Source organism: Oratosquilla oratoria, chromosome 39 (assembly GCF_046742065.1).
Source record: "Oratosquilla oratoria isolate Oo_2021 chromosome 39, ASM4674206v1, whole genome shotgun sequence".
Classification (NCBI taxonomy): domain Eukaryota; kingdom Metazoa; phylum Arthropoda; class Malacostraca; order Stomatopoda; family Squillidae; genus Oratosquilla; species Oratosquilla oratoria.
The window spans coordinates 33,378,497-33,390,996 of record NC_134815.1 but is presented as its reverse complement, the minus strand read 5'-3'; the positions used below and the strand labels follow the sequence as shown (position 1 = coordinate 33,390,996).

Below are 12,500 nucleotides of genomic sequence, written 5' to 3'. Positions count from 1 at the left end.
CGTCCGGCCCCTCCTCCCAAGTTCTGTAATTGCTTCTTCCATAATCCCTCTTAGGAGCTCATACATCCCAATTGGTCGGCAGCCAGGCCCCTTAGCCGGTGGAATGGCCCAGTAAGACTCGGCTACGATTCAGTGAGGGCATTTTCCTTGCTGAAACAGCTGTTGAATCACGGAGGTCCTCGAATACAGGCACGCACACATTACTGCTGAGAAGAGACTTTTGTCCTATAGCATCTAACCCAAATGACCTCATGATTCTTGGGTGTGTAGAGACGGGTACCAGTGTCTCTCTCTACAGTGATGCTTTCAATGGGTTTCGATGACAAAGAATGACGACAGAAGACCTTTCAAGCGTAGTACATTAGTGGAAATATGAACTTTGTTTCCCAGAGGTACAAATCTTGATTTTTTTTTTTTTTTTTTTTTTTTTTTTTTTTTTTTTTTTTTTTTTTTTTTTTTTTTTTTTTTTGTGTGTGTGTGTGTTTCCTCAGTCGGTGGCATGACAGTGGAACTCTCCTCCACTTAAGGACCTGACCTTCGTTGCTATGACAACACAGCCATGTCTCCTCTTACCTGCGACCTGACCTCTGCTTTCTGACTTCTTTCTACTCCTCGTTTCGTATGTCTTCGGGCGTATCAAATTCTCCCTTTCTCTCAAGCGTGGGTCCGCATCTCCATCTCTCCATAATCCTCCTCTTTTCCGAATAGCCTTTACATTCTCCGGCCGTTCTGACTTCTTATAAACTCTTTCCCACAGGAAGATACACGAAAAGGAATTCCTGAGTTCAAAGATTGATTGAAGCCATTGGTGATAAATATTAATATTGTTAGTATTACTTCTGCTATTACAAATACCTTACTGTAATTTCTGTCCCACTATTACCATTAATATTACTACCACCGCAACTACTGCTACTATTGCTACTATTATTCTACTGTGATATCAATGCTACTACTACTACTTCTGCTGGTTGTATCCTACTGTTTCTATGTTACTTATACCACCACCATTACTGTTACTACTAGTACTATGACTACGAGTACAATTATTACTACTACTACTACTACTACTACTACTACTACTACTACTACTACTACTACTACTACTACTACTACCACTGGTACTACTAACACTACTACCACTAATACTACTTTTTTTTTTTTTTTTTTTAATAAACGACCTCCATCTTCGTGGAACTGTGTGGTAAAAGCAGTCGGGATCTTTCTCCCACAGAATACTACTACTACTACTACTACTACTACTACTACTACTACTACTACTACTACTACTACTACTACTACTACTACTACTACTACTACTACTACTTCTACTACTACTACTACTACTACTACTACTACTACTACTACTACTACTACTACTACTACTACTACTACCAGTTGAATAAAATCGTCTGGCGGCATAAGCCACAATAATAATCATAAATTACGTCAAGGTTTTGAAGAGGTTTAAGCATTTTATTCTGGCTGAGAGAAAAGTGGAAGAAAATTTTAAACAAATCAAAACGAGGTGGCCGGAGCTTCACCCATCACACCCGCCACATTTCCTTCACTCTGCTTACTGATATAGATATAAATAAAGACATAGATAAATGAACAGATATATATATATATATATATATATATACATATATATATATATATATATATATATACATATATAAATATATATTGTATATATATACATATATATGTATATATATATATATATGTGTGTGTGTGTGTGTGTGTGTGTGTGTGTGTGTGTGTGTGTGTGTGTGTGTGTGTGTGTGTGTGTGTGTATGTATATATATATATATATATATGTGCATATATATATATATACAGATAATTAAATACATACATGTATATACCAAAGGCTTTTTCCCCCTTACACGGGAGGTAGCAAAAAAAACAAAGGCATAGAAACCATTCTCACCCATTCCATCCCCCTACATACTCCACTCCCCTCTACCTTCTTCCCTCCCTCTTATCTTGGCACCTCCTGGATGACGGGTCACCCCTGCATTTTGTCCATTACCCTGGGTCAAATACATAAATAAGAGAGAAAGATGTGTGATTCAGGGATGCTATTCCCTTTTACCAACCTTCTACCCTCTCCATCGCCTTTTATTTCCCTCTATTTACCTGCTAGCGTGTTCCACACGTAGAGCCCGGGGACGCCCGTGATAGCTTCTACGGGCGTGGTGGCCGTGTTGATGACGGCGAAGAGGGCGCCCACGACGGCGAAGAGCATCCCGGCCGCCAGGCTGGCAATGGTCGCGACCCACAACCCGTAGTCCATGAATGCGAATCCAGCGTCTCCACCTGAAAATACCGACAGAAGTTAGAAAAGTAAAGGGAATCGTACAACAAAACAAATCAAAATAGGATAAACATGTGAACAAATAAGTATAACAAATTAAGGAAATAAGCAAAAACTGGCTTACCAACAGAGTGGTTCATGAATGGAATGGATTTAGTAACAAGGTCGTGAGTGCTGAAACTATAATTGGTTCTTTTAAGAGAAGCTAAGATAATTTTATGGATACGGATGAAAAATAGTAAGGCAATGGAACTGCCTAGTTTAGGCCTTATGGCCTCTTGCAGTCTCCTTTATTCTTATGTTCTTACACAAGCAAAATAATGAACAGATATATAACAAAATCGTAACAAATTTTTGCAAGAAATTAATATATATTAGTGCATATCAAAAAGGGAATGTGTATTTTTTCACAATTGTATTTATGTAATTTCAATGAGATACTTACCAGGTTACAATTTTTTTTTTTTTTATAAAAGCAATAAACTACATCGCTCTTCACTTAAGCACCCACTTCAAATCGTCTATTGACTAACAAGCACCGTAAAATGAAGTATAATTTTGAAAAGAACTTATTTTCGCGTGACGGTATTCTGCGCCTTCCTCGTCATAATAACCTGATTTTTTTTTTTTTTTTTTTTTTTCCATGACGGAGTTGAAAAAAGTGCATTACCATCGCCTCGACATTTAATGAAAAAGTCCAGAGCCTTAGACGACTTCTCCGTCTCGTTGCATGAGACGCTAAGTGGTGTCGCGTTTGCCAAAAAAAAAAAAAAAAGTAAACACAAAAACCTACAGTTCTTGCACGAGATCTTTTCGTTCTATGACATCCAAATTTGAGTAACCCGAATGCGCGTTGGCGTGTCATTAAAACAGAGTTGACATCGAATTGATCCAGGGTCCTCAAAAATACATGACCCAGTCAATTAAACGACCCAGGATGCGTGGGTGTCGATAACAGACATGCACCTTTAGTTCCCCCCACCGGGCTGAAGAACTAGAGTAATGTGATGCAAACTGCATGTGATTAAACAGATGTAATCTGGCAACCACACAGGTAGGCGGAGACAATACGAGTGGCAGACGAATGGTTGCTAGTGGAAACGCAGATATAACAGGATGGGAAAAATGAAATGATTGCAATACTGTTGACAATGTGTAGGTGCACGTGGGTGGGAGGGTGTAGGTATAATATTTTGTGCGAATCTAAATATATATATATATATATATATATATATATATATATATATATATATATATATATATATGTGTGTGTGTGTGTGTGTGTGTGTGTGTGTGTGTGTGTGTGTGTGTGTGTGTGTGTGTGTGTGTGTGTGTGTGTGTGTGTGTGTGTGTGTGTGCAGAAAACCCACCAAGGAAAAAATAAAATGATGACCGAGCGCTTTCGTCTATTTAGATATCCTCAAAGTACATCAATTTATGATTTTCTTTGGTGGTTTTTCTGAATTTTTAGAATCACGAGTCCATATAATTTCCCATGGATATATATATATATATATATATATATATATATATATATATATATATATATATATATATATATATATATATGTATATATATCAAATGCTTCTTCCCCCCTATTAGGGAGGTAGCCAGCCAAGGGATGCACTCACCCTCTCACATTCATCACCCATTTCTTTCCCTTTTATCTTAGCTCCTCGTAAATGAAGGCTCATTCTCTCTCTTGCCCACTGCCGGTGTCAGAGGCAATGCAGAAGGACACAGCACATCTGCAGCAGGGCCCCACCGCGTCATTTACTCGGCGATCTTCTCTCCTCATCCCCTTGTGCAAAAAGAGAAAAGACGAAGAGAAATCTTCTCGTGCCGCGCCAATTAGTCCATTTACAATCGTTCTATACTCACACTTATCTCTTGCCTTTTCTCTTCTCTGTTCATCAGACATTCTCCTTTTATTCAAGGCCCCCCTTCACCCCGTCCATCCACCTCATTCTCGGTCATCCCCTCAATTTCACTCCACCCACCTTTGCCTTCCACACTTTTTGCTCGTTCTTGCTCACTCATGTTTTACATGTACCCAAACCAACCCAGTATTCTGTCATCAGCCCTATTTGTCAGCTCCTTTTCTACCCCCTTTCTCCTCTTCACCTCCTCATTTCTCATTCTACCCATCATCGTAACACCCAACATATTTCTCAAACATTTAATCTAAAGAAGAAAAAAAATTCTCCTTTCTACATCCTTTGAATTCCATGTCTCCGCTCAATACAGTGCTGTAGGCACAATCATCCTTTCAGAAAACCTTCTCTTTGCATCCATTCCCAGATAACTATTTTACACTTTACCTTCATCCCCATTCCTACGCTCCCTGCTGCATTTTTCCCTAAATACTTAAAATTATCCACTTCCTCTAAACTCTCTCCTTTACGACTTACCTCCAACTTTCTGCCACCCTGATCCTTCGTAGATCTCAATGCCTTGCTTTTACCCACACTTATTTTCAACTTCCCCTAGTCTCATACCTTCCCAGACTCCGTCATTAACTGCTTTAGACCCTCTTTTGACCCGACTAGACCACAAGCGCACTTTCAACAGAAAACAAATATCAACTCAATACAAGTAGCTCAAAATTATACATAAAATATGCGTATTTTTTATACCATTTGACAACATATGAATAAAATATGTATGATGCTCCATCATAAGAGGAGATCTAGATGTAATTGAAAGGCACAGCAGAAAGAATGTTGATGATGGCGTATCGAGCAGTGTGATCGATATCATCAACACATAGCACTCCTAATAAAAAATGGATAAATGAATAAATATATAAGTAAACGAGTAAATAAATAAATAGATAAATAAATAAGCAAATATGCAACACAAAAAAGCTTGTTCTTCTTCAATAGGTTAATAAAAATAGGGGAAATGAGAATATTTTCTTTTTTTGGAGATCATGGATACCAAAGAAAGAAACAGGGAACCAGGCGACATGACGTCATGTCGCGCATGAAAGCGTGACCTCGGCGGTCGAAGCAACGGAACGGAAGTAACATCAATCACGATGTGTAAATCCGATCATAAAGTAACTATATCCCTATTGTACAAAAAACCATTCCGATGATAGAATGTGCCATACTACAGCACGATAGAAATGCACTGACTTTTGTATACGCTTGCACGATAGAATTACATTTCAAACATTCTAGGCGTCTCCCCAGTTTTAAAAATTGCCACACCGTTCGTTTCTACATTGACCATAAAATTCTGTTGTGTTTACGAAACCAGCGATACAGCAGAACAAAGCGATAAGACTGACTTTTCATCGACACTTTATACTTTCCAATTCGCCTCGATCTTCGACATCCATGATGCATCGATTATTTCAGGAATGTAAACAATTAAAATGCATAAAGCTCATTGAAGCTTGAATCGCGGCGGTACAATAACAATGTAAGACAATGGAGGCGCTAACACATAACCGCGCAGTTTTTCCTTGACTATAGCAATTCCCCCGCGGTTTCCGCGCGGTTCGAAACGCTAGTGTGAACAGGGTTAACGACAACGGGTTTCTATCAGGCTCGAGAGGAAATACTTGCCAAAGAGGTTAAATGTTGCAAGAGGAAACTGCGGCCCGCTACTGGATGAAAAAGAAGAAAAAAAAAAAAAGGAAGGGGAGCTACTGTTGAAGCACTGGAGAAGTAAAATTTCAACATCCGTTCTCATTTATTGTATTTCTTCTCTCTCTCTCTCTCTCTCTCTCTCTCTCTCTCTCTCTCTCTCTCTCTCTCTCTCTCTCTCTCTCTCTCTCTCTCTCTCAGATGAGGGAAGGGTTAAGTTGAGTATGACTATCACATCTTCGTTTCCATAGGGTTGACAGACATGAATAAAATCGCCTGACGACAGAGGAATTGAAAGGTAAAAAAAAAGCCACCAGGTACGAAAGGACCAATTTAAAACAATCGGCATGGAGGAAATTCCCTCCCTGACCCGAGATGAAAAATAAAATCGCCAGCCAACAACCAAAACAAAATAGATACAATCCACCACAGCACTGTGAGGATAAACTTCGAGAGGAAAGGTGCGCACCACTTCGAGAGGAAAAGGTTACATCGTGTAGGAAGGAATCTGTCGGAGTGGAGTAGGAATGGGGGATCTACCAGTCCAGCCGAGTCTCCGCACGTCCAAGGGGCGTGGCTTGTCCGCAAGCTTTGTCCGCACGCCAGCCTCGACGTCGCAGAACCATGCGCCAGCTCTGCGCCACAAGCGTGACTTCAATGTCCAACTAATGTGAACAAAGTCAACCTTAACCTCAAAAAGGAGAGAGACTGTCGCATCCCACACGGCTCCTTTATCACGGATTGGCCCGGGAGGCACGAAAGGGGTGGAGCTATACTGTCAAACTAATTTGCATGAGCTACATGCTGACAAAGGAAACAAGGAAATTGCCATACTTGTGGTGTCCATTAATTTACTTATTCCTGACTAGCGAGTATGGCATGCTGAAGGCGTGGCTTAGAGCGTTATCACTCTGAGCTATTTTTCCTTCGGGAAGGAATCTGATATGCTGGAGGAAAGTAATTTTCCTCCGACATATCAGAGGCCATTGTATGTAAACAGTTGCCATAGTGATTTTACTGCGGGAAAAAAGTTCTGTAGGTGGTCGGTACCACCGATTAATCGGAGGTTGGAGAAAAAATAGCCTAGAGTGAGAACACCTTTATACGTAAAGCTTATCTGAACACCTTCTTTTATCATTTTGACCTGATTTGAAATACAATCCCATTATGTCCATTTGTTTTTCTTACTCCGGATTGGTGAAAACGGGGTCTAGTGGGTGTGACTTACCCGACAATTTAATCTGAATGTCCTGAATTGTTACCATTTCGACCTGGAAGAAAATGTGTCTTCACCGTGGTCATTCCTTCGCTTATAGTCAACATCTGGCCGAGAAGGAGGGGCTATGTCGGTGGTTTTAATAAGACAGGCAAACATCTGTCTTTTTCTGGTCAATTCACTACTAAAGCAAAAGACATTACCTGCCTCAACCTAAGACTAAGAATCCTCTATCTTTCTTCCTTATGCTACTTGATATTTTGCTTTGCTTCCGAGCTTCCAAGGGGGCAAAAGGTCGTCACATTTCATTGCTGCCCTTTTTCTCCTGACTAAACAAAGACATACACTCCGTTTCCGGAAAGACGACTAAGAGTCATGATTCAAAACAATTTTGCTCCATTCCATTCGATCCTATTTCATTTCACTTCTACCTTTGTTTTCTTGTTTTCTTTTTTGTCTTATTGTTTGTTATTTCTTATTTTCACACACATTTCCTTTGTTTTTTGTTTTTTTAAGTGCAACATTTGATCGTATTTTGTTTTATCTCACTTTACCTTTCTTTGCTTTCCTTTCTTACATTCTTTTGTGTTGTTGGTTCTTATTTCTTATTTTCACATTTATCTTCTTTCATTTTCTTTTCTTTTTTCTTACTTTCTCTTGAATATCAGCACGTCCCGCGTCGTCACCGGAAGTGCGCCACGATGCAACAAATAGAGGAGGGAAGTGCAACATACTCCCAACAATGCGCAATCTGGGCCAAAGGCAATTTACTTCTCGATGCACGAAAGCCTATCATCATTGGAGCCACGCGGACAGAGTCCTCATTAAATCCTTCCGTGCCAAAACTGCGCGACACAACTCCTACTATTCTGGCAGCCGCCAAGCGATTTATTTCGCTTTCCTCACTCCCCAAGTGTAGAATAATCTAAACCATAATGTTCATAGTGAACACTGCTTCATACGAAAAAATATAAATTTTCTGTGAGGATATTTCGCGCGTGCGTACGCACACACATACATACATACATACATACATACATACATACATACACACACACACACACACACACACACACACACACACACACACACACACACCACACACAGTTCAGAAGTACGAAGGAATTTGGAAAAATTGCCAGTGAATTAAGTAAACATCATGTGGAGCCGCTGACAAAAGTCATAGGCAGGTTGCACACCAACGCAACTAGTTGCATGAAACCGTACCCCCCACATACATACACACACATACACATACATACACACAAATACTTGCACACACACACATATACAAGCACACACACACACAAATACACACACTGTTACGCTCCGCGATCGGTTTCATGCAACTGGTTGCGTCAGTGTGGTTTACAATTCTCAATAATTCTCACTTTGCAAACTTTATGTTTATTGCTCAGTATTCTGTACAACTTTTTGATTCCCGAAATTACCTTATAGTGCTACGTGAATAATGTATAGAAAAAATGTATTAGATGATTCGCAAACTAAGTTATATTTGTGGTATGGACATCTGCCATACAGGCTGTATGGACATCTGCCACACAGGCTATGAACGCAACTCAAAATACACATAAAATAATAAAACCTTAAAAAAATCTTACTGATTTCATGATAAAACTATTCCGCAAAGCAAATATTTCTTTTAAACGATTCGGTTCTAGCTAACACCATGCAATATCAGTCAACTTAGACAAGTCCATCTCTACATTCTAAGGTTGAAATCTAGAAAAAAAAACTACTTTGATCTACACCGAAGACGTAGAGTATTTAGTTTATTCTAAGATCCTGTTCTAGTTGATGTTACACAATTCCAACCAACCTAGGAAAGCCCCTGCGTACGTTCTTAGGTAAAGATTGTTTTGGTTAGTCTTTCAAGAGTTTTGTTCAATGTATCATATTTTCTTAGAGAAATATGTGTGTTTGTAACTCAACTCCATGTTCTCAGTCCTGTACACTCTCGAAACGTACCAAAGCTGAATACAAGAAAAGCAAAATGAAATATTTAAAGCTCATATTGCATTCTTCGCCCAACACGTTCCATCATCATCATATCTTATCGCGCTAAAATCGTATCTTCACTGTAGAGCAGTGTCATTTACTTCCTTAAAGTCTTGGTCGGAGGAGTGAGGATCGACTGAACGTCCCTGGAGAATGTGGCACATTGTCTGTATTTCTCCACATACTCATTGTTAGTGTTAGATCTCCATTTGTGGAGGATGCCTTTGGTTTTCCCTACTTTTGTTCTTGCCCTCTTTAATGCTAGCCAGTCTTTCGTGCTTCAAGTTTGATCCTTGGGGCAATCCGTGACACACACACACACACACACACACACACACACACACACACACACACACACACACACACACACACACACACACAATCAATGAACGTGGCCTTTGATTACTTGGATGAGGAAATGGCAAAGAAAATATTAGTTACATTGATAAGACCAAGATTGGAGTATGCTACGACACTATGGACACCCAGTACTAAAAAGAATATAAAGAAATTAGAAGGAGTGCAAAGAGCAACGACAAAGATGGCACCAATACTTTCAAAATTGACATACGAACAAAGACTCCAAATTGGAACTACCAGCTCTGGAACAAAGAAGAGAAAGAGGAGATCTACTGACCATTTACAGAACTATGAAAAGGATGGAAGTCCTAGAGAGAGATGATTTATTTAAGCGGGATATGTGAAAAACAAGAGGACATGAAAAGAAACTCAAAAAGGATAGTTACATAAGAGATCTGAAATAGAATAGCTTCCCACACAGAGTGGTGGACATCTGGAATAAATTGGATGAGGCAACAGTGTGTGCAAATGCTATACAAGTTTTTAAGAACAAATTTGATGCTGAAAGATACAAAGACAGGTCACCATGAGCATAGCTTCCTTCCCGTATAATACAACAAGGTACAACTAGGTAAATACACACACACAAAATAAATAAATAAGTAAATAAATGTATAAATAAATGAAATAATACTCCAACTACTAAACTACTAGACGCAAACCAAAAATGAACATAAAAAAGAATAATCAATCCACACATTTGCAGACAACCTAACACAGTTTGTTTTCCCTAGACGCCCCCCAACCCCACAGTATCCGGCTACGGTCCTACAGTCATTCCATAGCTCTTCGATAAGAAAAACTGGACACTTATTCACTCAAGGTTAGTGTGATCAGTCGCCGGTTGCCAATTCTTTAGAGAGAGAGAGAGAGAGAGAGAGAGAGAGAGAGAGAGAGAGAGAGAGAGAGAGAGAGAGAGAGAGAGAGAGAGAGAGAGAGAGATATGGGGGGGAGATGAACATCTCAGACGCCTTCCATGCAGAACCACCGAAGGTTATTTAAAAAAAAAAATCTTAACGAGATAAAACTGTACCTTGTGTATACAACCGTTCTTCCAGTGCCTACATGCCTTCTCTAATATTTAAAAAATATATATATTATTATTACATAAGTATGTGGAATATCTTTATTATTATCATGAGAAGAGAACATTCAAAAGTGGTCGTTACGCACACTTGGTCCAAGGGCTATTTTCCTTTGTTCTACGAGTAGGTTGTATTGTCCTACCACGTTCATCTCTCCAATCCCTTGGCGGTTTTTCATGTCCATTGGACTGAATAGAATGCTTTTTCTCTCCGTTTTATTCATGCAACACAGACCTCAAGCTCCTAAAACCTATTTTGATTTTTTCTTTCATTTTTCACTTTTTCTTTCTTCTCTGACTTGCTCTCTCCCCAAAGTGCGATGTGCGTGTGTGTGTGTGTGTGTGTGTGTGTGTGTGTGTGTGTGTGTGTGTGTGTGTGTGTGTGTGTGTGTGTGTGTGTGTGTGTGTGTGTGTGTGTGTGTGTGTGTGTGTATTTGTGTGTGTCCAACAGTCCCACACTAGTAGAACAATACAGACAGCAATCCAACGTTTCCCAGAGAGATGGCCCCGAGGATCGTTGCCAGTCGCTGTGAGGCTGCGGGGTTTTCAGGGTACGAAACCGGAGGGGACAAACTAGACTGATGGCGCCGGAACACGAAGGCTCGTTTCACACATATCGACTTCTCGCCGTATGCCGTCCACGACACGACGTCGGTCGTGCTCTCAAATAACTGTGGGTGTCTATGAACGCCTTCACACGTAACGACCACGTGTGAAAGCGTCCATAGACGTCCATGGTTATTTAAGAGCACGACGTCGTGTCGTGGACGGCGCACGGCGAAAGGTCGATACGTGTGAGAAAAGCGCAGACTCTTTTCCCGGCCACACCCGGAAGCCCCTGGCGGGCGAGGCCTCAGGTGTCTCCAGCCATCTGAAGAACGAAGTCCACTGACGACAAGACAAATTCTTTGAAAGTTCTACCAAACCCTTCGGTTCCTCAAGAAAAAAAAATAGTAAATTAAAAAAATAAATGAATAAATTTAAATAAAAATAAAATAATAACAATAATAATGATAATAATTATAATACTGTAATAATAATAATAATAATAATAATAATAATAATAATAATAATAATGATGATGATGATGATGATGATGATGATGATGATGATGATGATGATGATGATGATGATGATGATGATGATGATGATGATGATGATGATGATGATGATGATGATGATGATGATGACAATAACAATAATAGTAATAATAACAATAATAATAATGATAATAATAATGATAATAATAGTAATAATAATAATAATAATAATGATAATGATAATAATAATAATAATAGTAATAATAATAATAATAATAATAGTAATAATAATAATAATAATAATAATAATAATAATAATAATAATGATAATGATAATAGTAATAATAACTAATAATGATAATAATAATAATAATAATAATAATAATAATAATAATAATAATAATAATAATAATAATAATAATAATAATAATAATAATAATAATAATAATAATAATAATAATAATAATAATAATAATAATAATAATAATTGAGGAGCTTATGCTATCCAGGGTTTTTTTTCAGATATAACTGTCTGGCGACACTTAGAACAAATATATGAGTTTGACAAAAAAAAATGCAGCTCTCGTGTAAATACAAGTACTTCGTAATCCCCCAATGACTACCAGTGACTGCCACATGCCCCAGCTGTCTCAATACAAGAAGTAAAGAAGCTAATCTAATCTCAGACTTAGGCGTTACAACACTTGCCTATTCTTCCTCCAACTGTTGGAACAGATTTGCAGCCGACAGCTTTCGGAATTTGATTAACTGAAGGAAATTCTTATTTTCCTCCAGTTTTTCAAATGACATTCTACGTAACTCGTCGAGAAAACAAAATATTTAGCCGGAGCAATTTGACGG

The 12,500-nt window shown here is 38.8% G+C and overlaps 1 protein-coding gene across 5 annotated transcripts in view; it reads right to left on the bottom strand.

Annotated features, from left to right (window-relative positions):
- Positions 1-12,500, bottom strand: part of LOC143020347 (clarin-2) — a 132,590-nt gene that overhangs the window by 54,833 nt on the left and 65,257 nt on the right. For all 5 annotated transcript variants that reach the window (XM_076176690.1, XM_076176687.1, XM_076176686.1 and 2 more), the window contains one exon: positions 2,146-2,325. In XM_076176690.1, the coding sequence (XP_076032805.1) occupies positions 2,146-2,325 (180 nt within the window). The remainder of the gene's footprint in view (positions 1-2,145; positions 2,326-12,500) is intronic.